A 24,169-nucleotide genomic window follows, 5' to 3' on the forward strand; every position below is an offset into this window, starting at 1 on the left:
AAAATACACATAAAAGCAGTTTACTGACTGGATTAAGTTGTCAATGTGTAGCCATCCCCCATAAAGAGCCTCCACATGTAGTCACTTTTAATTTAATTGTCAGTAAATGACACAACAACAAGCAACTTGTGAATTTAGATGTCTAGGCAAATCAGTCAAAAAAAGAGATAAATCTAAACATCTGGCTTGTTTCAAATCCTCAGATTGAACTTTCAACTGTAATTGGGACTCAAAAATGGACAAGGTTTGGCGACAATATAAAGTATATTCAGAACAAAGGAAACATGGTGATGTTTATAAATCTTGAACATGGACACTTTTCTCTCTATGAAGTTTGGGGTACTACATACACAGTGTTAGCACATAAAGAAAAGACCACTGACAATGTGATAGAGCGGACATGCCAGCATATATGCTACAAGAGACAAGAGAAGGTTATTCCCAGCTTTGGAGAGCAGAACACCTGTGAATTTAGCCATAGCTTTAAAATGCTAAGGAGATCCATCATGTCTATGTGTGTTCTGAAGTGTGTAAGGTAAGAAGAAGAAATGACAAGATGAATATAATGATATTAAACAGAATCCAGTCAGATCAGGTCAATATATTCACTGCTTGAATAATTATTTACATTTATATTTACATTATTTATATTTTAATATTATTTACAGCATTTACATATTCATCTTTTCTTTTACATTCTCCAGACCAGCCTGATCACTGTGGAGGAGCCCAAAGGCAGAAACCTGTATGTGCCTCTTACTCTTATCAGAGAAAAGGGAACTTACGGATCGGTAACTGTGAATTTTGAGGTGAGCCCCAAAAATACTGTCCTGTAATTTCATCATATTAAGATATCTTGTTAACTAATCTCGTCTACCCTGTTAATGTCTATTTATGATGACAGATCGTTGGAGGCCCAAACCCAGCCAGTGAGGATCTTAGTCCAGACAGAGGAAACCTCACTATTTCCCCAGGCCAGGCAGTGGTGGTTTTTAATATACTGATACATGATGATAAGGTATTGGGGTTGTTTTTTGCACAAAAACTCTTAAAAATTCACTACCAACTCGGGCTCTAACATTTAAATGCTTGTAAGAAATTTACACATGCAAGAACAAAATCCAAGCAAACCAAAAATAAACTCTAGCATACTAATATGATACACAGAATTTAGATAAGAAAATACAAACACACATATGTGAAATATAATATTTGTGACCAATATATTTAGTGACCAGTTTGAGTTCCATAGTTTAGCCACATTTCATTTAAAACTGAAATACTGGTTAGTGGCGAAAACATTACAAAAACTGTCACCACCAAATACTGAACACAGCTGATACTGAACCCAGCAAATAAATTCAATTCAATTTCATGTCAAAAATGCCATATCTACATCATATACTTCACTACAGTTTCATTTTTTTATGTTGCTAAAAATGGGCCATGACCAGAATCCTAAAATAAAAAGACTATATATTAATATTACGTTTCTAGCCAATGAAAGTTGTGTTATATTTGTACCCTGTTTAGTCTTTGGCAGAGGTGGACGAAGTACACAACTTCCTTACTTGAGTGAAAGTACAAATAATACTGGTCAAACATTACTCCATTACAAGTAAAAGTTGTAAAGACAGATTTTTACTTAAGTAAAAGTACAGAAGTACTTGTTTTTAAAAGTACTTAAGTATCAAAAGTAAATGTCAACGCAGTTTTATTATTGTTGCATTGTTGTATGCAATACTTACAGTACCTTTTGTAGCAACCTAGTGAATATACTGACCAGTTTGTAGTATCTATGGAATTAAGAGCTTTTAGAATGTTACAAAACCTATAGAAATTAAACAACTGAATTGACAAAAAAGACAGGTATAATCATTTTCATTTTTAATGTAACACTCCTAGCACCCCCAACAAAAAAGTATAGGTACATCTCAAAAAATTATATCATGAAAAAGGTCAATATTTTTTATCACTCAGATAGATTTATCACACATAGAGTGAAATATTTCAAGCCTTTATTTCTTGAAATTGTGATGATTATGGCTTACAGATAAGGAAAACCCAAAATTCTGTGTCTCAGAAAATTAGAATATTACATAAGATCAATAAAAAAGGATATTTCAAAGAGAAATGTCAGACTTCTGAAAAGTATGTTCGTTTCTATGCGCTCAATACTTGGTTGCGTCTCCTTTTGCATCAATGCGGCGTGGCATGGAGGCAATCAGCCTGTGGCACTGCTCAGGTGTAATGGAAGCCCAGGTTGCTTTGATAGCAGCCTTCAGGTCATCTGCATTGTTGGGTCTGGTGTCTCTCATCTTCCTCTTGACAATACCCCATAGATTCTCTATGGGGTTCAGGTCAGGCGAGTTTGCTGGCCAATCAAGCACAGTAACACCATGGTCATTGAACCAGCTTATGGTACCTTTAGCAGTGTGGGCAGGTGCCAAGTCCTGCTGGAAAATGAAATCAACATCTCCATAAAGCTTGTCAGCAGAAGGAAGCATGAAGTGCTCTAAGATTTCCTGGTAGATGGCTGCGTTGACTGTGGACTTCAGAAAACACAGTGGACCAACACCAGCAGATGACATGGCAGCCCAAATCACTGACTGTGGACACTTCACACTGGACTTCAAGCAACATGGATTCTGTGCCTCTCCACTCTTACTCCAGACTCTGGGACCTTGATTTCCAAATGAAATGCAAAACTTACTTTCATCTGAAAAGAGGACTTTGGACCACTGAGCAACAGTCCAGTTCTTTTTCTCCACAGCCCAGGTAAGATGCTTCTGATGTTGTCTCTGGTTCAGGAGTGGCTTGACACGAGGAATGCGACATTTGTAGGCCATGTCTAGGATTCGTCTGAAGCTCCCCCAAATTCTTGAATGGATTTTGCCTGACAATCCTCTCAAGGCTGCGGTTATCCCTTTTGCTGGTGCACCTTCTCCTACCACACTTTTTCCTTCCACTCAACTTTCTATGAATATGCTTGGATACAGCACTCTGTGAACAACCAGCTTCTTTAGCAATTACCTTTTGTGGCTTACCCTCCTTGTGGAGGGTGTCACTGACTGTCTTCTGGACAACTGTCAAGTCAGCAGTCTTCCCCATGATTGTGTAGCCTACTGACCCAGACTGAGAGACCATTTAAAAGCTCAAGAAACCTTTGTAGGTGTTTTGAGGTAATTAGCTGATTAGGGTGTGACACCACCTGTCCAGGGTGTACCCCTGCCTTTCGCCCTATGTGCGCTGGGATAGGCTCCAGCAGACCCCCGTGACCCTAGGAGTCCTAGGAATAAGCGGGTATAGACAATGAATGAATGAATGAATGGGTGTGACACCATGACTTTCCAGTATTGAACTTTTTCACAATATTCTAATTCTCTGAGACACAGAATTTTGGGTTTTCCTTATCTGTAAGCCATAATCATCACAATTTCAAGAAATAAAGGCTTGAAATATTTCACTCTATGTATAATGAATCTATGGGTTTCACTTTCTGAACTGAGCGACAAAAAATATTGACCTTTTTCATTATATTCTAAATTTTGAAATGTACCTGTACACATCTATATGTATCCACTCATGCACATTTCAATCAAATGGTCTGTAAATGAAGACTGGTCAGAAAAAAAAAATCTAACCTGCTTTAAAACCCAGCTACACAACTGTAGCTGTACAACCACCCAACAGCAACACTGCTTTAACAAAGAGTTATATATATTTCTACAATTCATTTACACCATTTTAATATGCATTTACATCATTGTCCAGACTCCTCCCTCCTGTGTACAATGCGTTGTGGGCAATATTACCCGTTAGAGTGTGCATTGTTCTGCACTTTGAATTTCTACCGGAAGTAGTAGACCATCCAGGAATGTTTAGGAATACTCTTTCAGTATACTACGATTTGGGGCATACTAATTCTATTTTTGAATACTATTTAGGACACATAGTATGAGAATTTGGACACAGCATACGTTTTTGTGTGTTAACTAACACCATTACCAATGCGTTGGTGGTGTATAATATACAAAGCATATATTCGTCCATTTTGTCAGCAATTGATCAATTGAGCAAATGAGTTAAAAAAATTAGGGAAAACTGAAATTTACAACACGTGACGCTACAAGAGTGAAAAAAAATCATCCTATGATTAATGTAACTACTTTCTACTCAATGACCTTGACAGAAATGTAGTGGAGTAAAAGTAAAAAGTATTCAGAAAAAATAATACTCAAGTAAAGTACAGATACTCAAAAAGTGTACTTAAGTACAGTACTCAAGTAAATGTACTTCTTTACTGTCCACCTCTGGTCTTTGGTGATTTCTACTCACTAGCTTGGTTTCCCTATATCACAGAATAGCCACCAGTCTGGGTATGTGTGGGCTACCACTTGCCAGGGTCCTTGACATCTGTTGTTAAAGAGTGAACATAGCTCTATATGACAGATTACTCTTACCTTATTAGAATTTTAAGATACAAACATTAGCTTTTGTAAAGATACATTTACAGAAGTTAGTATGTGTTTTTGTAGGCCTCAATATCTATCACCTTTGCTGACATTGCTTCTTCTTTAAACAAGGTTCCAGAAGATGATGAGATCTTCACCGTACAGTTGACTGAAGTAGCAGGAGGTGCCTTACTAAACCCCAACAGTACAAGCGTGCAAATCAAAATTGCTCGTAACGATGCTCCTGTGCGCTTCTCACAACCCTCTTTTACTGTGTCTGAAAGTGCCGGTGTCATAAATCTTACTGTTACCCGTGGAAGAACTGACGATGGTGTTCTTATTGGCTCTGATGATGGAGCAGTGTCTGTCATGTATGCTATAGTCACTGGAAATGGAGCAGCCAGTGCCACACTGTTGGAGGACTTTCTGGACCTACAGCCTATAAGGATGGTGGTTTTCCCTCCAAGGATTTACGAAGCTGTGCTGCGTTTTAACATCATTGATGACCAAATTCCAGAAATTGCTGAGTCCTTTCAGGTGGTTCTTCAAGAGGAGACACTGGTGGGTGATGCAGTACTGGTGTCTCCTAGCTTTGTGCAGGTGACTATCGAGCCTAACGACAAGCCATATGGCGTGCTGTCAATCAGCAGTCCTCCTCCAACACAACCTGTCATAATAAATGAAGACACAACTATGAGGCAAGGAGCTATTTGCATACTATATGTTACAAGACTTTGCATTTTATCAAAGACTGTTAGATAAAACTGGAGTTGATACAAAATGGTAGTAAAAATCTTGAAATTATTTACTTTCTTTCCTCCAAGGTTTGAAGGGATTACCATAGTGAGAAATGGAGGAACCCACGGTCTTGTCTCTGTAAACTGGACTATAATCCGGAACTCCACAGATAAGACCCCTGTCTCCAGTGACCTGTCACCAGTCTCTGGGACATTGTTTTTTGCAGAAGGGCAATTGAGTGCCATCCTGCCATTGAACATCACTCAGGATGATCTCCCTGAAGAAGCAGAGGCTTTCCTGCTCAGATTGATCCCTCGATCTGTGCAGGGTGGGGCTGAAGTTGATCAACCTATTGAGGTAATTGAGGTTGATCTTTAAGGTTTAAATGTTTGGGGTTCTTGTTAATGTCCAAATTTTGATGAAGGTAGTTTAGCAGAAAAACTGTTCTATGCATATGAATAGACTAGGATGGATTGACCATTATGCATACAACAATATGAAAATGAGTTGTCACTTTTTCACTGTTTAGGTCAAACTGAGTGTGATGTTATGTTATTATACTGCATCTGTAACTGTCAGGAGCTTTCAAAAGAACTAAAATGACTGCACATGAGGGGTTTTCCATGGGGTTTACTTTGTGGTTCCCATCCCAGGGGGTTAAATGTCTTAATTCTGGGAAGTTATACCACCTGGGAAGTCACCGCAAATCCTTTTACCACAGGAAGTCATGTCAGGCACATGGCTCTTTCCTGAACCCCTTTTCTGTGGTCTTTGAAGAGTAGACCCAGGATCCATTTCCCCATCAAGTTAATGTATCAGATGAGAACTTGAGTGGTGGAAAACTGTTTTTAGATCAGTGGAAAACTTGTAATCATCTGGATCACACTTACTGGCTGCTGAGGGATGTGGTCTGAGAACCATATGCATCTGTCTGGCACAGTGACATCAGTGCAGTGTCGGGTGCATTAATAGTCACCTGTCTGCTCTTTTCATGTGGTCCGAATGGAAAAGAAACCTGCCAGACGAGTACAGAAAGCAACTGCGTGTGTTCTGTCCTTAACTTTATAACTGTTGTTCCCTGATTATGTGCGAAAGCAGTGGGTAGCACAAGTCGTTGTTTACTTTTAAGCCATTAAATTGCACTAGTGCATAAATGTGGTAGATTACCCCCACTGATACAACACTGCTCTGCTGTGCATATGGCTGGCAGGAATTGACTCAGCAACATGGGAGGGCTGAATGTAAAGGGGCAGATTATAGCTTGTATACGTCAAGCAACCATAAATTTACAGTGAAAAATCACCCCAGCACAAGTCACTAAGCAAAATATTGAGAAAAGTCTCTCGCCTAGTTCTAAAGACGTCTGGATAAATGACTAAAGGGGTAATAAAGTGGTTTGTGAATGTATTTTTGGCTGTGGGGCCTAATGAAAGAGGGAGGCTTGCTAAGATTAGCACAAAGGTTTTATGCAGATGAACTTACATCAGATGTGTGTTAATGTGTGGTGGAGAGGAACTGCTCCAGCTCTGAAAAGTGCAAAAAAAGATTATATTATTGGTATACCTGTTTATTCTTTTTTAAATAGCACTTTTTTGCTACTGTGCATTGAAGGAAGATCATCACCCTGTTTTCTGTCATCCCCAGATGGTCTTCTATATCCAGGATAGTGATGATGTATACGGGCGATTTGGATTCCATCCACATGAGAGACAGAGTATTCAGAGCCAGCCTGAGAGCCGCTTTCTGTCCCTTAGCTTCCTTCGTGAAGCGGGCACTCTAGGGGAAGTGCGCTTAGCCTTTACAGCCCTCTACATCCCTGCTGGGACTCTGGATCCTGCGAGGGCTCAGGAAGGCGTGCTGAATGGCACCAGTGCCAACAGTCTGCTGTTCAGTTCGGGTCAGTCAAGGGTTCAGCTCACTCTGCCTATCCGTAATGATGCCTTCTTGCAGAACGGAGCCCGATTTCTCATACAGGTACTTTGAACAAACTTCCAGTGTGAACAAACATGGTTGAGTAGTTCCTTCTTGTTTTGCATGGCACTGGCTTTAAATGTTTATCTTTATGGCCTCTGTTTATCTGTCCTGTCCTTTCTGGGTCTCCCAAGACTTGGGACAACCTCAAGTGCCTTAACAATTTATTGTTTTCAAGTACAAGAGTCTCTCGATGAGCTCGGCTGGTAATTAGCAATCTTGAGCCATGGTTATTTAAGTGTTTTGGCTTGTGGCCATAGGATTTGTATTGGTGCCCAAACAAATAACCCTTTCTCCAAGCAATGCTGAGAAATAAACACGACACAAAAACCTGGCACAGTAGGAACTAAACAAGAGCTCCTTCAAGGACATACACAATATACACATACTTACACACATATACCCAGGGGTGCTGACTGACACCGAGGAGCAGCTAGTGGAAAAGTCTTCCTGTGCAATGTAAGATCCTGTTACTTGATGTGATGAACTCCGGACAAATACCAGTCTGATGTATTATAAAGCAATTCTCTTATATATATTGTCTATTGTGACACTGTCTCTGAACTGCCGTTGCATCAGTCACCTTTTGGCAGGAACAAATTAGTGCTAAGTCTATAATGAACTCAGAAACTACGCTGACCTATTAGTTCCTCAAGAGCTTTTGGTAGCTTTTGTAGAAAGGACATTAGCAACAGTTATATTATTTACTGTCCAGAGTCACCCATATGAGAATGGGTTCCCTTCTGAGCCTGGTTCCTCTCAAGGTTTCTTCCTCGTATCATCTCAGGGAATTTTTTCCTTGCCACCATTGCCTCAGCCTTGCTCATTAGGGATAAATAGCAATGTAACATTTATTTCTATGTTTCTTAACTTCTGTAAAGCTTCTTTGAGACAATGTCCATTGTTAAAAATGCTATACAAATAAATTTTTGATTGAATTGAATTATTGTGTCTTTCTCAGCTGGACACTTTGCAGCTGGTGAACATCACTCCTCCTATTCCTTCAGTGAGTCCTCGCTTTGGAGGAGCTATCAACATCTCCCTGGTTATCACACCTGACATTGCTAATGGAGAGATCGGGTTCACCAGTAACCAGACAGTGGTGGCAACAGAACCTGAGGAGTCAAACACTAGCATGGTATATCAGATTAAACTAGAGTTATATCAATAACATTTGTATATATCAGTTCAAGGCACATGGAGGCCATTATTAATTTCACATCATTCACAACATTGTAAGTCACAAGATTTACAAGCACCAAATATAAGAGCTCCTGTTCAGTACAGTTCTGACTCTTCTGGCATAGAGTTTGACTGAAGTGAGACTGGAAAGCTTGTCAGTATTTTGATTACAGTGAAACTGCAATTCAACCCTTTCAGGTAGCAGAGTTTCCTGATCCTTTAATTTCAATCTTAAATCGATCAACGCATAGAAAATGTTTAGCTGGCAATTTTTTTATCAGTTTTCCTTCTTATGAAAAAGTTGCACTCAAGAGACCTACATGTTCTTCTCCTCCTCCCTCTAGATCATTCTTCCCTTGAGGCGAGATGGGACAGATGGGCAAGCTGTGGTCTTCTGGAGCATTCGACCAGTCGGAGAAAACCGAGCTGATGTTACCAAAAATGACCTTTCACCTTTCACCGGTTCAGTCACGTTTTTGTCAGGACAAAGTGACGCAAACATCTCCATCACCGTCATGGCAGATAATGTTCCAGAGATCAACGAGACAGTCCTACTCACATTAGACAGGTATTGTGCACTTCTTACTTTTGTCCATTTAAGAAATAACCACTGTTAACATTCATATTAATTTCCCATAACAGCATGTCTTCAAGAGTATTTTTACTTTTTATATAGTATGAATAATTTACCAGCAATTACATTCAAAGAACAACTTTAATATAAACAACAGCCAAAATACAAATGAGTTCCTTTTATCACTCATCAGCTTATCACTTTTTATCAGCTAGAAGCAGTCACCAGCACAATCTCTTTCATCCTGAAACCTTTCCAGGGCTGATACCAGATGCTGAAATGCTGATACCGGAGACTTCTTCAGTAAATGTCTCCTTAAAGAAGGTTCACCAAATTAACAAACAATATTATAAGTCTTAGATTCTGAACAACAGCTATCATACAAGTGTCTGTAAATTATCTCTTACTATAGAAGCAATAATGTGTTAGAACAAGTGTATCATATAAACCTGTGATTTGCCTTGTGACCAAAAGCATTGTCAGATCTGCTGTTATAGGAATTTAATAGAAGCATCTTCTGACCAATCAGAATTGAGAATTTAACAGCACTATGGAATAGGTTTAGTTAGCTAACACTAAATCTGTGTGGTTTTGTGTTATTTATTAATTACAGCCTCACAGTTGACTAAAGTGAGGACTGATTTCAGTCATTTTGGTGTTTTAGTTCTGCTACTTTATGTACAACGGTACTGTGTGTATCATCTAAGTATTGGAACTTTAATGCCAGTTACCTGACAGAAATTTGAGATAAGAAAGAGATTCCCACAAAAAAAAGAAGTTGACAGCATTAAGACGTGTATGTGCGCCTCAATTCCTTGATTTTTTTTTTTTTTAATGAAGACCCCTCTCGTATTAATGAGTTCTGACGGGAACGCCATCTCTCCTTGCCTCCCACTCTTCCTTTGCAGGGTAGAAACTGCACGCTTTGTAGTGTACTTCGGGTAAGTGTACACTGAAGAGATTTTGCCCTTTTGTGTGCTGTGAATCAGCACTTTGTGTGATGGACCTCTTTAGACTATGCCTTAACTCTTCGATGGGTGAAGTCTCTTTCATTAGGGTGTGTGAAATGAAGAGAAAGGGTGTGTGCCTGTGTGCGTGCATGCAAATTGTGTGAATCAGTCAGGTCCAGACCATTGCTCTCTTTTCTCATTTAGCACCTAATTTACCCACTTCCTTTATGCTCTGCTGTAAAGCCATCAGTGTTTGTATGCATGCGGTGCATCCTGTGAATACGTTTGTTTGGAATGCTGCTCCCTGTCTAGTCTTTGTCTGCCATTTTACTAATTATCTGGAGCTTCGAGCGTTGGCGCAGCCCAAGCCAAGCTCAGTTAACACACTGGCCCCCCTGCTGGGTGGATCTATGCTAGTACGCTGCTCCAAAACACGGCTAGTCAAAGCAGCCGCTACAGACACGACGCACAGATGGCCGTCTGCAAACACACACTACTCTAATACCAATTTTCACACTACTTTTCTGTATCCCTATATGTAAATGTAAAACTCTGTGCTCTTCTATTGATAGGACAAATACCGAGAACCAGATTCTGAAGCCAGGTTTCACCAGCCGGGAGATTGTCATACTGGAGAATGATGACCCTGGTGGAGTCTTTGAGTTTTCACCAGTGTCTAGAGGCCCCTGGTTTATCAACGTAAGAATAAAGTACGCTTGGTGGACCAGTCTCAGTTTGTTCCTTATACAAATGATAACACACTTCCTTTGTATCTGTACTCTCTGTAGGAGGGAGAGACGGTTGAGCTGAGAGTTATCAGACAGCAAGGCCAGTTGCTGAACCAGCTAGTGAGATATACAGTGACACCATCCGGAAATGAGGATTTTTATGGAGCCACAGGCATCCTCGAGTTCCAGCCTGGAGAGAGGGAGGTGGTAGTGGCATTAGTAGCCATACCTGATGGGCTCCCAGAGGTAGGAATCGTTGACTTTAAAATATTTGAGGAATATTTGGTGTTTCTGATCTAAGATGGTCAACAGTCACTCTGAGAATTCCTCCTCAGGGGGTAGGGGGCTGATAAGGATCCTATCATTGACAGAGCTTCTCCATTTTTTCTTATCAGTTGGACAAGATGTTCGCAGTGGTTCTGAGCAGTCACAGCACTCCAGCAAGTCGCCTGGGTAACAACAGACAGGTCAACATCACTGTGCGCAAAAGTGATGACCCTTTTGGAGTCATCCAGTTCATACAACCACAACTACTTTTCTCCATCAATGAAAGCAAAGGAATGGATATTCATTCAGGTATCTTCCCGTATTTTTAGATCTTTAAAACAATTAGGAAAGATTAAATTAGTCCAAATGAAGTGCAGTCTGGTTTCCATATATTCCAGTCTTCCTTATATTGATGTCGAAATATATGGACAAATTTATAACAATTTTCTGTTACAGCATCCTACTCCATCGTGAGGGGAAGGGGCCGATTTGGGAACGTGTCGGTCCTCTGGCTTCTTGAGCCCACCTACTCAGGAGATATCACTCCAGTCCAAGGGGCAGTGGTCTTTACTGAAGGAGAGTATATGAAAAACTTAACACTGTTCTCCAAGCCTGATGAGGTAAAAATATTGCAGCATCCCTTATTCATTAACTTCAGATGTATAATAATACTAGAGGTGTGCATGGGAATTTTTTCTAATCCAACTCCCCAGTCAATTCCGACAGAATTCTGACCAATCCTGCCCTCTTCCACAGGCAATATATTTCTCAATATTTATATTTTTCTGTTTGCTTAAATATAACAAATGAGCAATTAAAACAATACCAACCCATGACCAGAAAAAAGCAGGTATTAAAAAGCCGTGAATGGGATGAATGGGAATTAGAGGTGTCCTAATGCACACCTCTGCATCATTCTCAAAAAATAACTGAGCATTTATTTTCTGTCAGGTGCCAGAAGATGTCGAAAAATTCACCATCACACTCATCAATGCAACCGGAGGTGCTAGACTGGGAAATATTCTAAACGCATCTTTACAGATTAATAAGAATGATGATCCCATTTACTTTGCAGGTATTATTCTGGAGCTTTTTCGAGAAATTTGTTCTCACAAAGATTGTGTCCTGTAGATCATGTTGTTTTGTGCCTACTGTTTTAACCTAGAACCGGTCATACAGAGGGTGAGAGAAGGTGGGGTGGCAAATTTTACAATTCTGAGAGCTGGACTGGGCAATTTCGTAGCCACGGTCATGTACCGGTTTGAGTTTGGAGACTCATCACCAGGAGACTTTATCCCTTTAAGTAATGACTCGCTGTTGGTGTTTGGCTATGGGGAATGGATGAAGAACATATCAGTGGCTGTACAGGATGACAACATTCCAGAGACAGATGAACCCTTTTATATTGTGCTCTTCAACGCTACAGGTGTGTTACATTCCCTGTGTTAAAGACCATGACAACAGTATTTTATTTATAGGTTGTATTTTGCTTTTGGCCAACCATGTCTCATTTTACAACTGACATAAACCTTCTTTCATAGAGCGTGTTTCCATCTTGCACTGTTTGGCTATGTGAGTGAACTGAATGTTGTAAAATAGCATTCAGAGGAGCAAATAATGCGCTTCATTTCCATCTCTTTCCTGTACAGCTAATTAATCCAGTGTATTTGACATTTGTTTCAATACACAGAGAGATCTGTTGATTAGGCCTGACCCTGAAAGCCTTCCCTAATCCATGTATTGTGTAACACACACACATACACACACTATAGCAGGGTGGAACGTTGTAGGATGTTAATTACAGGCACTGAACTCTTTTTCTCTTTCTCTATACACGACAAAACCGACTCACTCAAGAGCTTTTATCTTTTTGTGGTTTTATTCCTGCTTCTAAAAGCTAGCCTTATTCTTAGAGAATAAGTAAAGATTACTACAAACTGCAGCAGCGCCTTTGTGCTGTCTTTATTGTGTAGGCTGTCTGTATGGTGTATCGTTTGCTAATAATTATAACAAAGTCTTGTGTATTATTGTGCCGGTGGGACATTAACAATGCTTGGCTCTGGATCATATGTGTGATACTTTCAAATTGAAAACACTGCTTAAGAATAATATGAAAAGAATCAGGTACTAGACATTTATGATGTTGAGTATGAATTATTGGCTGAATGATTCGTCTGTTTTGTGTAATATTATTGCTTTCTGCCATTTCAAACCAAGCTACATTACTGACTGGAGACCTGTACGTGACCTGCTGTTTTTTCTCCCTGCAGGAGATGCTGTGGTTTATGGAAAGGATACGGCCATCGTCATGATCGAAGCCAATGATGATGCCAACGGGATATTCTCTCTGGATGCCACTGAGAAGCCTGTGGAGGAAGGGAAGTCCAACAACTTCTAGTGAGAAACTTTTTTTTTTTCCATAAACTCATACACACACACACACAACTAACTGGAGTTAATAGCATGTGCAAAATGAGGGCAATGAAATTCTGCAGCATTAAATCCAACCATCCTGTCTGTTCTCACTGTTATTATTTTCTCCAGTGTTATTAGGAATAGAGGGCATTTTGGCAACGTCACAGTCTTCTGGCAGCTGTTTGCCAATTACACCCCTCTTGAGCCGAGTCAGGAGTTTGTCAACACATCTGGATTTATAATCTTCACCACAGGAGAGAAAACTAAGCCGATAGTCCTGGAGGCCATCTCTGACAAAATCCCAGAGTTCAATGAGTTTTTTGAGCTGCGCTTAATGAACATCTCAGGTCAGCACCAATCAGCATTTGAATGTGTATGTTTTGGAAAAACATGGTTAGTAATATATCTACATATTATTCAGTGGCATGATATTAAAGCAGTGTGTCAGTGAAGTCAGTAAAAAACTGTTCTTAGCATATGTTATTGCTTCCTTTGTCATACTGTTTATACAGTCACAGTATTTCACTTCTTGTTCCACAGGTGGATATCCTGGTGAAGGCGGCAAACTAGCTATGAAAGACCTCAACGCTTCTGTCCTCATCCCTTTCAACGATGACCCTTTCGGGGTGTTTGCCATAGACAAGGACAACCTGGACCAAGAGGTAGCCGAAGACGTCCTATCTGTGGATGACACATCTTCAGTTACGTCCTTCACTATCCTCCGCCTGCAGGGAACTTTCGGAGATGTCCGCGTATCATGGGAGATCCTATCTGAAACCTTCCCACAAGGTCTACCACCGATGCAGGACTTTATCTTGATGGCCACATTCCCTGAAGCTGTCAAGCTCCAACCCCATGCGAGGAGGCACCATTCTGGAACGGATGCCTTTTTCTTTTCTGGCATCCCTGGAAGTTATGGAAGCATTAGTCCTAAAACTCAGCCTGAAGATATTCCTCGCAAACTAGCTAATTTCACATTCTCAGCCTGGCTAATGCCCAGACCCAACACGGATGGGTTTATTGTTTCAAAGGGAAATGGCAATGGAACTATGTATTACGGTGTAAAAGTCCAGACAAACGAGTCTCATGTTAGTGTGATGCTTCATTACACAACCATAGGCTCTAACAGCACCCAAGTGGCAAGAGCCACAGCAATGAAATTCGTGGAAGATAATGTATGGGTTCATGTCATCATTGCAGTGGAAGACGGAATTATTGGGTTTTATTTGGATGGGAACCCAATGCCTGGAGGAATCAAGAGTCTCAAAGGAGAAGCCATTATGAATGGTGTGTAAACTGGGTCTGTTTTAAGGTTAGGATCTAGTACTAAACAATGTTCTATCCCATGGTGATTAGGACTCTTGTAGTGTTTCATTCGTCTTCATGCAATTTGCTCAAAATTGGCATGGAGCAGCAGCCGAAAAAGAGAATGATGTCTTTTTTTAGCATATCCAACATCTAAAGTCTTTCAACATACGGTATTATTTCCAAACGTGTCCTTGGAATTTAACACCACCAATCAGTATTATTTTACTCCTCACCGCTTTATACTTTATTTTTGTGAGACATGTCTGCTAGTCAGTCATAACAAGTGTTGTTTAGCTTCTCCCAGTGCCTGTGGTCCACATCTGGCAAGAGTCTGTTGTTCAAATCTGGTGCTATTGTCTGAAATTTCACAGTGCTTTTATGCTTGAGTGAGTATGCGAGTGCTACTGGACATTGTTAGACACTGATGAAAGCAGCTAGTGGTCATCCTGTCAAGTAATGGAAAACAATGTGGCTTTTGTAATACAGTGAAGGTTCCTTTGGAGACTTTCTTGACATTTCATTTGCTAGTTTCAATCAAGTGGATAGACATGTAAAAAGCATATTTGACATTGTATTGGGTTAATAGCTTAATGAATGGTCTCAGGCTTTGTAGAAGTGTTTTGTTAGCGCTCGCTGAAGCATATTTCTTCAATTTGTACGATCACTGTGAAAGCCAAGAAATATCATATCTTACATTAATACCAGAGGCTGTTAGGCCAAGATTTAAGCCTTTCAATTTTACCTATATTTGTATCTATCTAATGCAATCTAAGTGTGCCTTTGATTGCATTTTATACTATAAACTAAACCTGATACCACTAGTAATCCTACAGATGTGTCTTTCTTTGACTTGCTCCAGATGCAGCTCCTGTGAGAGTCGGCTCTGACCCTGACGGCCGCCAGCTCTTCACAGGTCTGCTGCAGGATGTGCGTCTCTACTCCGTACGTCTCAACCAATCAGAAATCCACGAGCTTCATGGCCAGCCTGCGAAGACTGACTTCCGTAATGTGGCTGGATATTTAGAATACTGGCAGGGAGAAAAGCTCAAATCATTTGTCGTGGAAACACGCGATGACCGGGAAGAAGAGGGAGAGGAGGTCTTTTACCTGCAGCTGGTGGCGGTTCACGGTGGAGCTCGGCTGCCCATGCCTCGTCCCACTGCCAGGATCAGGATTATGAAGAGCGACAATGCCAACGGGCTGTTTGGCTTCACTGGAGCGTGTATTCCTGATGTAAGCATGCAGTGCATTACTGTACTCAAACAACCTTATTTACCATAATATTCATACACCAACATTTAATGTCTTGGAAAAACAATCTCTCCCTTATATATATTTTGTCTTTGCCTGACGTAACGACCGTCCCACTGCGTCTTGTCTACAGTATCCATTCTTAGCATCCCAGAGAATTAGTTGATTAAATAGTCCTTGCTGGTTCGTCAGTGTTTGGTTTGGCTCCCTAGAAAGCATGTAATGCGACCCCCCTGGTTGTGAGCGCATGTCCTCATGTATATTTGATTTGTCTTCACGCCTGGTTGGAAGGAGTTCACATTGGTCTCTTTAGATTGGACTCATGGCATCTCCGATGGCTGATTCGATTAACAGGACAGATGGCAGGCCTGGACAGCATTCCTTTACAAGGACTACTTCTCGCTTACTAACAGAAGCGACACTATGGCATGTGGCCTTCCGATGCTTTCAGTAACACAGACGCATAGCTACTTTCACAGCACTATTAGAACATTTTTTGGTGTACTTGAGCTACAGCCTACTCTACTTTGCATATTGCATCAGGATAGATTTTTGAAAAGACATGAGAGTAGGTTGAACTGGCACCAGAAAGCAATTAGAAGTTTTGTAGCATAATCAGCTAAGCCACAAGGACCGAGTATCTTGATTTGTGAATTCAAATAAAAGTATAACAGAAATATTGTCTAAAATCTTATGTAGATCTCTTCTGACAGACAGGTTCAACAATCCAGGTACAGATAATGTCGTCTTGAGGAGTTTTTTCTTATCATAGATATTCCTTAACACTGTCCTTGCTCATTATGGTTAAGCTGCTTCATGAGCATGTCTATCAACAAAACCTTTTACAAATCATCTTGAATTGAATTGAATTAATGTTTCAAATAAACTGGAGTACTCAGGATACTGTCTAACTTTCTGTCTTATCTTATCATCAGATATCTGAGGAGGGCTCCACTGTTTCCTGCATAGTAGAACGCACACGTGGTGCTCTGGACTCTGTCTATGTAAACTACACTGTGACACAGCTCGATTCTCCTGCAAGGGCACCCAATGTCTCAGACTTTGCCAAACCCTCAGGCTCCATCTTCTTCCTCCCAGGCCAGCGCTCTGAGGTAACATGACTGATGTCAATTGTTCATTATTAATGAGCAGGGGATCTCCTGTTGGGGAAACGCTGCACTGAGCATGCTCCATGTCTGAAGCAGAGGTCAATGAGGTCTTACAAAGTTGTCGATGTCGTAGCATATAATTTAATGTTCATCAGTTTTGTGATTGATGTTGTATTTCAGCCAGGTTGTAAGCATTTAGCTCCATCTAGTGGGGAGTTGAGCTGAAAAAGCCTGTTCTTGTCATGGGTTCATTTGTAGTGGTAAAGTTACAGGATGCAGGGGTGTAAGACTACTATCTGTATCTGTGTTTGGATTTGCTTAGTGCTCCAGATATCTGTGTCGGTATTTAAAGCTGAAGTGGGCATGGTTTAAAGCACAAGGGGGTAAATATGAACCGGCACCTCTGGCCTGAAAGCCCTGAGCAAAAATGTAGCCTAATTTAAGCCAGTGTGACCATGACCACAGAGTTACAGAGGATCCGGTATGCATCCTGCAATTCCGTCCTGTTAATAAACATGTTCTCGATTGTAAAAACTCAAACTAAGTAAAAACTTTTTTGTTGCATCCCACGTTCTAGCCTCTGTTTCTGTTGAAAACACATTCAACACTGTTTGAGCCAAATGATAGGATTAGCCGTGAAACTCTCAGACCTCACGTCACTCTTCTGGATATCACAGGTTCTGAACCTGCAGGTAATAGATGATGATCTTCCAGAGTTTGATGAGTATTTCCAAGTCAGACTGGTCTCAGCCCAATCAGGAGACGGGAAACCAGGTTCTACCCCAACCAGTGGAGCCAGCATCGATCCTGACAATGCCATCAATAACGTTACCATCAAGGCCAGTGACCATCCTTATGGTACGCATGTCTATACTTATATTTGCTATTATTTTTTTACATATTAGACTTTGTATGCATTTACTGGTCTGTCTGTCTTAGGTCTGCTGCAGTTCCAGACTACTCCTATCACTCAGGCAATGATCAGACCAGCTCTTGAGGAGGCCCGTATAACTGTGCAAGAAGAAGCTGGTGTGGTCAGTCTACCAGTGGCCAGAGCGCAGGGCCTGCTGGGAAGAGTGTTAGTGGCCTATCGCACAACCCCAGTCACTGCTATCGACTCAAGGGACTATGAGGTAATCGGCATGTGAGACGAAATTCAATTCACATGAAGTTGATTGATTTGTTGCTCTTTTTGTATGGGAAAGAAACAGAAAACCTTACATTAATTTGTGTCTGTAAAAAAATTTTTTCTGGGGCAGAATGCAGAGGGGTTGCTGGATTTTTTGCCAGGTGAAAGACTCAAATATATCAACATGACTATCATCGATAACTCAGTGCCAGAGCTGGACAAAGTCTTTAGAGTGGAACTGTACAACCCACAGGGAGGAGGTAAGAGACCTCACAACCCAAGCTTTCATTACACATCATCTATCACTCACATAATAGGACTGAATAGTTATAAGTCTCCTAGTCTTATTAATAGGATTTCTCTACATTCTTTGCATGATTTAAAAAACTATTTGCTAATCTTCCATTTTCAGAGCTATCTCATGTGCTGCCCTGGTCATTTCCCATGAACTTTGCTGTTGTGCATATTCCATTCATGTTGTCTGAACATGATTATGGAAATTTGATCCTCTGTTCTTTGTGTGATTCCATTTACATTCTGTGTGAATCCTGTGTGCTTCTGGTTGCTGTGTGCTGATTAAGTGGACCTGTTCTTTGGAAGTGGGGACAGTGGAAGTGGAGAGAGTGACACTGATTTCTTCCTTCCACCCTTTCACTATCACCCGGGTAAGGTCCCTGTCTCTGTTTAATGTTCCTCTAAAATCTGAAATGAAATTTAGACCAACTCTGAGGGCTCTATTACAGTCATCATGGTACAAGTGCAAAAATATGACATACGTTTTCAAGACTTTAACCAAACGAACAATTTTCCAGCAAATTGTGCATGCACTGTCAAAAAAATACAGCCCTGATGTCAGAAATGTCTGATTTCATGCATTGAGAAGTAAACATAAACTTGAATACAATGAACACTGTTCTTTTGAGTGTTTAGAAGGGATTTTGTTTACTCAGTTTGTTCCCAGGTTGTGACCATGTTTATTGAAATCAACAGTGTTACAGTTGTCTTTTTCCAAATGTCTACCATTCATTCTTTTCAGTAAACCCTGCCTCAAAGTAAGCCATGTAACTGTATTTATGTGTTTTGACAAAAGCCCAGTTAGGGTTTATGCTAATTTGCTGTTTAGTGCATTTATGGTTTATTTTCTGGACAGTATCGAACAGCTTTCCTGCTCTTAGTTTGTAAATTCCAGATTATGAGCTGCAAATGTTTGGAGTCCTTGTCCACGTCGATGCCCAAATAAAACAATCTTTTTTGGACTTTGGGGTTTAGTGGCCTCCTGCGAGTCCAAGACTAGTGTCTGCTTCGCTATTTACATTGCACTAAGGCCAATGAGCACTCAGAGGAAAAAATGTGGGAAAAGCAAATATCCATTATATTGAGAGGATAGCAGCAGTGGTGAGTGGTTTATTGAAAATGTCAGGAGGTTCATTTTTCCCATAGGGCCTTGTTTCAAAACACATATATTGTGCTCTGTTTATCTTGGTGCCAATGGCTGGCATTGGGAAAGATACGTTCGGGTCTGATTTACTGAGCTGTCAATATTTATGTGAATAGTTGCACACACAACATTGTGCATTGTGCACAATTCCTAACATTTTTGGTACTGGTATGTGCTAGCTGTTCATTATTACTCTTAAACTAGTTCGATAGTCACTTTCCAGTTTGAAAGATTTATCTTGAATGGTAATAATATTGTTTTGGTTTTTTACCTTTAAAGCCAACTTGGGACTTGCATCGCACATCACTGTGACCATTTCTGCTTCCGACGAGGCTCATGGGGTCTTCCAGTTCAGCGATGATTCTATCTCAGTGAACGGAACTGAGCCAGAAGAAGGCCGGAGTAATGTAACGCTACGGGTCAGGCCTCCTTATGTTAAAATAATCACACAACATTATAGAAAATCATTTTCAACCAGAGTTTGGTTTGTCCATAGCTCACAATACTAATATTAGACCTGTTTTCATTCCTTCTCAGGTTATCCGTACTTTTGGCACTCTCTCCAATGTCACTTTATACTGGCAAGCAGATGCAGACTCAGAAGGAGAGCTTATCTATAGATCTGGCAGCTTGGACTTCACCGTAGGACAAACCACTGGAAACGTTTTCCTACATATTTCCGAAGACGATATACCTGAACTGGATAAGAGTTTTAAAATCCGTCTGTTAAACGTTTCTCATGGACGGCTTGGGAGCCAGACTGTTTCCACGCTGACTGTGCTGGCTAGTGATGATCCCTATGGGCTGTTCTTGTTCTCAGAACGTAGCAGGCCAATCAGAGTGGCAGAAGCAGACACTGTGGTTATTTTGACAATACAAAGGAGGAAAGGACTGCTGGGAAGGGTGCGAGTGACCTACAGGACACTGAGTGATACAGATCCAGTTCCCTTCTCCACACCGGGCGTGGGCAGGGCAAGTGCTGGGAGTGATTTTGTTCCCATTTTGGAGTCAGTAACATTTTTGGCCAATCAGAGTGAAGCGAATGTGACTGTCAGGATTCTGGATGACAAGGAACCTGAGAGGGCCGAGTCTGTGTTCGTCGAACTTAGCAGTGTCACATTGGTGGAAGGTGCACAGATACGACCAGGTGAGAAGGAACTGTCTTTTGATGCATGTACGTTGCTCAGTGGCTATGATTTTAAGCTATGATGAACAATCATAATATTTATTCTTGGTTTCTTCAGTTGCTCTGTCACCTCAACTTGGTCTGAGAAATGTCTCAGTGGCTCAGGTCATTATTGAGGCCAGTGATGATGCCTTTGGTGTGCTCCAGCTCTCATCTCCAGCAGTAAGCATCCCTGAGTACTATGTAGGACCCATCATAAATGTAACACGCATCGGGGGGATTTTTGCAGATGTGTCAGTGAAGTTCCGAGCTGTACCCATGACTGCACGAGTCGGTAAGTAATAAACAAACAAGAAAGAACAGCTACATGTTGTAAATGCCAAAGCAACTGCTACCGCTGTAGGACTACAACTTTAAATATAACCAGTGTGCTTTTTAATTATGGGCCTAGACAATATAATATAACAAAATGGATATTACACTTTGTTGTGTTTAAAGATGGAAAATACTTCTTTCCTGCTTATGTCACACAGCAAAATAGAGGCTTAAGGGAAATCACAGTGTTACGCCATTATGTTTTGTTTACAAATTTACTCAGAGCTTGACTTTATTTTTTTGAAACCATGGTTTAAATTATGACTACTGACTCTACCTGTAGGTGAGGACTATAGTGTGGCCTCGTCTGATGTAGTCCTTCTGGAAGGAGAGAGCAGTAAACCAGTCCCTATCCTTATTATCAACGACGTGATTCCTGAATTGGAGGAAACCTTCCGCATTGAGCTTCTTAACCAGACCACTGGGGGGGCTTTCCTGGGAGTGCTCACTCAGTCAATCATCACTATCCTTCCTTCTGATGATCCATACGGCTCATTTGGTTAGTTGCAATGTCCAAAGTCATGTTGGCATTGATTAGAATTTCTTCATAGGTTTGATAACTTGATCTTGTTCATGTTGCTCAGTTTTTCAGGCTGCACCAATTACTGTAGAGGAGCCAATGGTGAATGCTTTTGAAGTGTCCTTGCCCATTGTGAGGAATGCTGGGACTATAGGTTATGTTAGTGTCAAATGGCATGCTACCATAAATGGCAGACCTGCAACAGGTGACCTTCAACCTTTGTCTGGAGAGGTCAGCTTTGCTCCAGGTGAAACTATTAAGACACTAAAAGTAGAGGTTTTGGCTGATGACGTGCCAGAAATCGAAGAGGTAAGTACTGATTTATCAGCTAGGAAGTGTTAAGGATTTAAGGATGCTTTGTAAAGATCTAATGATTTAATAATAAATCTATGTTTTAGATTATTAAGGTAGAGCTTACTGGTGCCACAAATGGTGGAAGCATCGGTGTTGAAAATGTGGTCAACATCATTGTTCCTGCTAATGACAACCCCTATGGCACAGTGCACTTTGAGCAAGCGGTATATCGAGTACAAGAGCCTTTAGAAGGCGTGTACATTGCCAACATTACTGTACGAAGAAGGTGTGTGATAATCTTTTTTAGTTTTAAGCAATAAGATATAAAACAATATTTGTATCAAAAGGTCCTAATAGATCATTTTTCTTTTTCAGTGGAGGTAATTTTGGTCTTCTAGAGATTCTGTACAGCACATTTGAGATTGATGTGGTGACCAACGCCCAGAGAAACGGCCATAACTTCCTCATCTATTATGATTCCCCATTACCCGGGGCACCTTCTAGTGCCATCCGAAGGCCTATCAACATCACCTCAGCCAGGGACCCTCTGAATTCCTGTGCAGCCTTCTGCCTTCGGGAACGTGCCTGCCAAGCCTTTTCTTTCACTAATGCCTCCACTGCGACGTGCTTCTGGGTAACCACATCCACAAACCAGCTTTCCGCTGCTGCCCAAACACTCACTTATATAAAAAATACCACTGCTGCTGCTTCTCTCTTCAGCTCACAGGCGACTGCCGGGAGTGACTATGTAACCATGATAGGACAAACAGCAACCATGCTGGATGGCTCAAGTAGTGCCAACCTCACTGTGCCAATTCTGACAGACTCTTTGCCAGAGATGGATGAGAGTTTTATGATACAAATTTTAAAGGTTAGCCTGGTTAATATGACCGTGGGTGAGAAACACTTGCCCACCATTAGACAACCAGACACCACTACAGTGACCATAGGAATGAATGGTGATGCATTTGGGGTGTTTAAACTATACAGTATCAACCCCAGTGCTACTCAGAACGGATTGTATCTGGAGGTTAGAGAGGAGCCGGGGACTAGAGTGCTGCTGGTCATTGAAAGGACTGGAGGCAGTCTAGGCCGTGTTACGGTGGAGTGGATGCATGTTGGTGGAACTGCAAAGCCCAATGCTGATTTTAATGGCACTGGGGAGACTCTCATCTTTGCAGAAGGTAGGTCTAAAGAACAATACCCTTACATTTATTCCTCATTATTTGAAATCATTAGTATCTGATTTAGATTTAGTATTTACTGTGCAGTACAAATGTTTGCGTCCCTTATGGTTTATTGAATGGAAAAATTAATATATCTCAGTTACAAATACAAGTACAAGTACAAATGTAATGTTTTGGTTGCATCATGTGACTCTGAGGAAGAGCTTCATCTGAGGTAAAATGGGGGATATCCAGTATATATCTGTGTTACTTTTGAAACCATGGTTTAAATTTCTTTTCCACTATGAACAAAGCAGGAAATGACTGTGTTTCTGGGACAGTTTTTTTATTTGCTGCAACGAGAAAATCTTGACTTCATCTGTTTCTGTACCACTTTGTTGTAATAACCACTTGCCACTATTATGAAGTCAGAGCTAAAACATCTTTAGAGAAATTCTGAATTGCTTTCAATAACACAACATCTCCTGTGTTACATCCCCTCCAAGGTAATGTGAAGAAAACACTTGAATTCTACATCACAGACGACGCTGAGCCAGAGGACAATGAAACCATGCAGATTGGATTAGTAGGGACTGAAGGTGGCAGTCGTATCCTGCCCAGTTCAGATACCGTCACCATCCTCATTCTTGCCAATGACCATGCAGCTGGCTTGGTGGGTTTCCACCCAACCTCTCGATCAGTCATAGTTAAAGAGGGTGAGTACTGGTCATTTTTACCTTTTTACCCTTGAGCTCAAGTGACACATTCTTTTAATCTGTGAATGATCCATTATTCATCAATTTTCACCTATCCTGTAGGTGCATGTATAGGTATTTGAAACTTCTGCATGATCAGGTAGCAGTTCAGCACTTCAGAGTGACCAGTGACTGTTATAGTGAGAGGAGAAGGGAGAGTCTTGTAACAGCTGGCACATTGGAAGAAAGTCATTAATTGTTAAATATGCATGATGGAACACGGATATATCCCTTTATGGATCTCAGTATTGTAGCTTATAGCACATTGCTGCAGAGTTCTTGATTCTAATTGGTCAGAAGGCTCTGACAGTAATGCTGGGTTCTGGGCAAATTGCAGGTTTATGTTAATGCATTATTAATATCTTAATACGTTAATTATGCATTAACATTAATGCATTATTATTGTAATAAATTATTAA

At 40.8% G+C, this 24,169-nt stretch overlaps 1 protein-coding gene across 4 annotated transcripts in view; it reads left to right on the forward strand.

Moving 5' to 3' along the window:
• adgrv1 (adhesion G protein-coupled receptor V1) overlaps positions 1–24,169 on the forward strand; it is a 123,927-nt gene that overhangs the window by 20,095 nt on the left and 79,663 nt on the right. For 2 of the 4 annotated variants that reach the window (XM_058375379.1, XM_058375380.1), the window contains exons 5-35: positions 705–809; positions 905–1,018; positions 4,587–5,152; positions 5,279–5,549; positions 6,837–7,166; positions 8,125–8,301; positions 8,690–8,913; positions 9,828–9,860; positions 10,442–10,568; positions 10,658–10,843; positions 10,993–11,173; positions 11,321–11,484; positions 11,816–11,939; positions 12,030–12,290; positions 13,135–13,261; positions 13,409–13,626; positions 13,820–14,566; positions 15,447–15,820; positions 16,774–16,950; positions 17,625–17,805; positions 17,887–18,080; positions 18,207–18,336; positions 18,658–18,741; positions 19,794–19,933; positions 20,052–20,661; positions 20,759–20,974; positions 21,299–21,514; positions 21,600–21,844; positions 21,934–22,115; positions 22,205–23,013; positions 23,502–23,711. In XM_058375379.1, the coding sequence (XP_058231362.1) occupies positions 705–809; positions 905–1,018; positions 4,587–5,152; positions 5,279–5,549; positions 6,837–7,166; positions 8,125–8,301; positions 8,690–8,913; positions 9,828–9,860; positions 10,442–10,568; positions 10,658–10,843; positions 10,993–11,173; positions 11,321–11,484; positions 11,816–11,939; positions 12,030–12,290; positions 13,135–13,261; positions 13,409–13,626; positions 13,820–14,566; positions 15,447–15,820; positions 16,774–16,950; positions 17,625–17,805; positions 17,887–18,080; positions 18,207–18,336; positions 18,658–18,741; positions 19,794–19,933; positions 20,052–20,661; positions 20,759–20,974; positions 21,299–21,514; positions 21,600–21,844; positions 21,934–22,115; positions 22,205–23,013; positions 23,502–23,711 (7,723 nt within the window). The remainder of the gene's footprint in view (positions 1–704; positions 810–904; positions 1,019–4,586; positions 5,153–5,278; positions 5,550–6,836; positions 7,167–8,124; positions 8,302–8,689; positions 8,914–9,827; positions 9,861–10,441; positions 10,569–10,657; positions 10,844–10,992; positions 11,174–11,320; positions 11,485–11,815; positions 11,940–12,029; positions 12,291–13,134; positions 13,262–13,408; positions 13,627–13,819; positions 14,567–15,446; positions 15,821–16,773; positions 16,951–17,624; positions 17,806–17,886; positions 18,081–18,206; positions 18,337–18,657; positions 18,742–19,793; positions 19,934–20,051; positions 20,662–20,758; positions 20,975–21,298; positions 21,515–21,599; positions 21,845–21,933; positions 22,116–22,204; positions 23,014–23,501; positions 23,712–24,169) is intronic. The other 2 variants (XM_058375381.1, XM_058375382.1) reach the window with 1 other exon arrangement.

The sequence above is a fragment of the Hemibagrus wyckioides genome, linkage group LG22, assembly GCF_019097595.1.
Source record: "Hemibagrus wyckioides isolate EC202008001 linkage group LG22, SWU_Hwy_1.0, whole genome shotgun sequence".
Classification (NCBI taxonomy): domain Eukaryota; kingdom Metazoa; phylum Chordata; class Actinopteri; order Siluriformes; family Bagridae; genus Hemibagrus; species Hemibagrus wyckioides.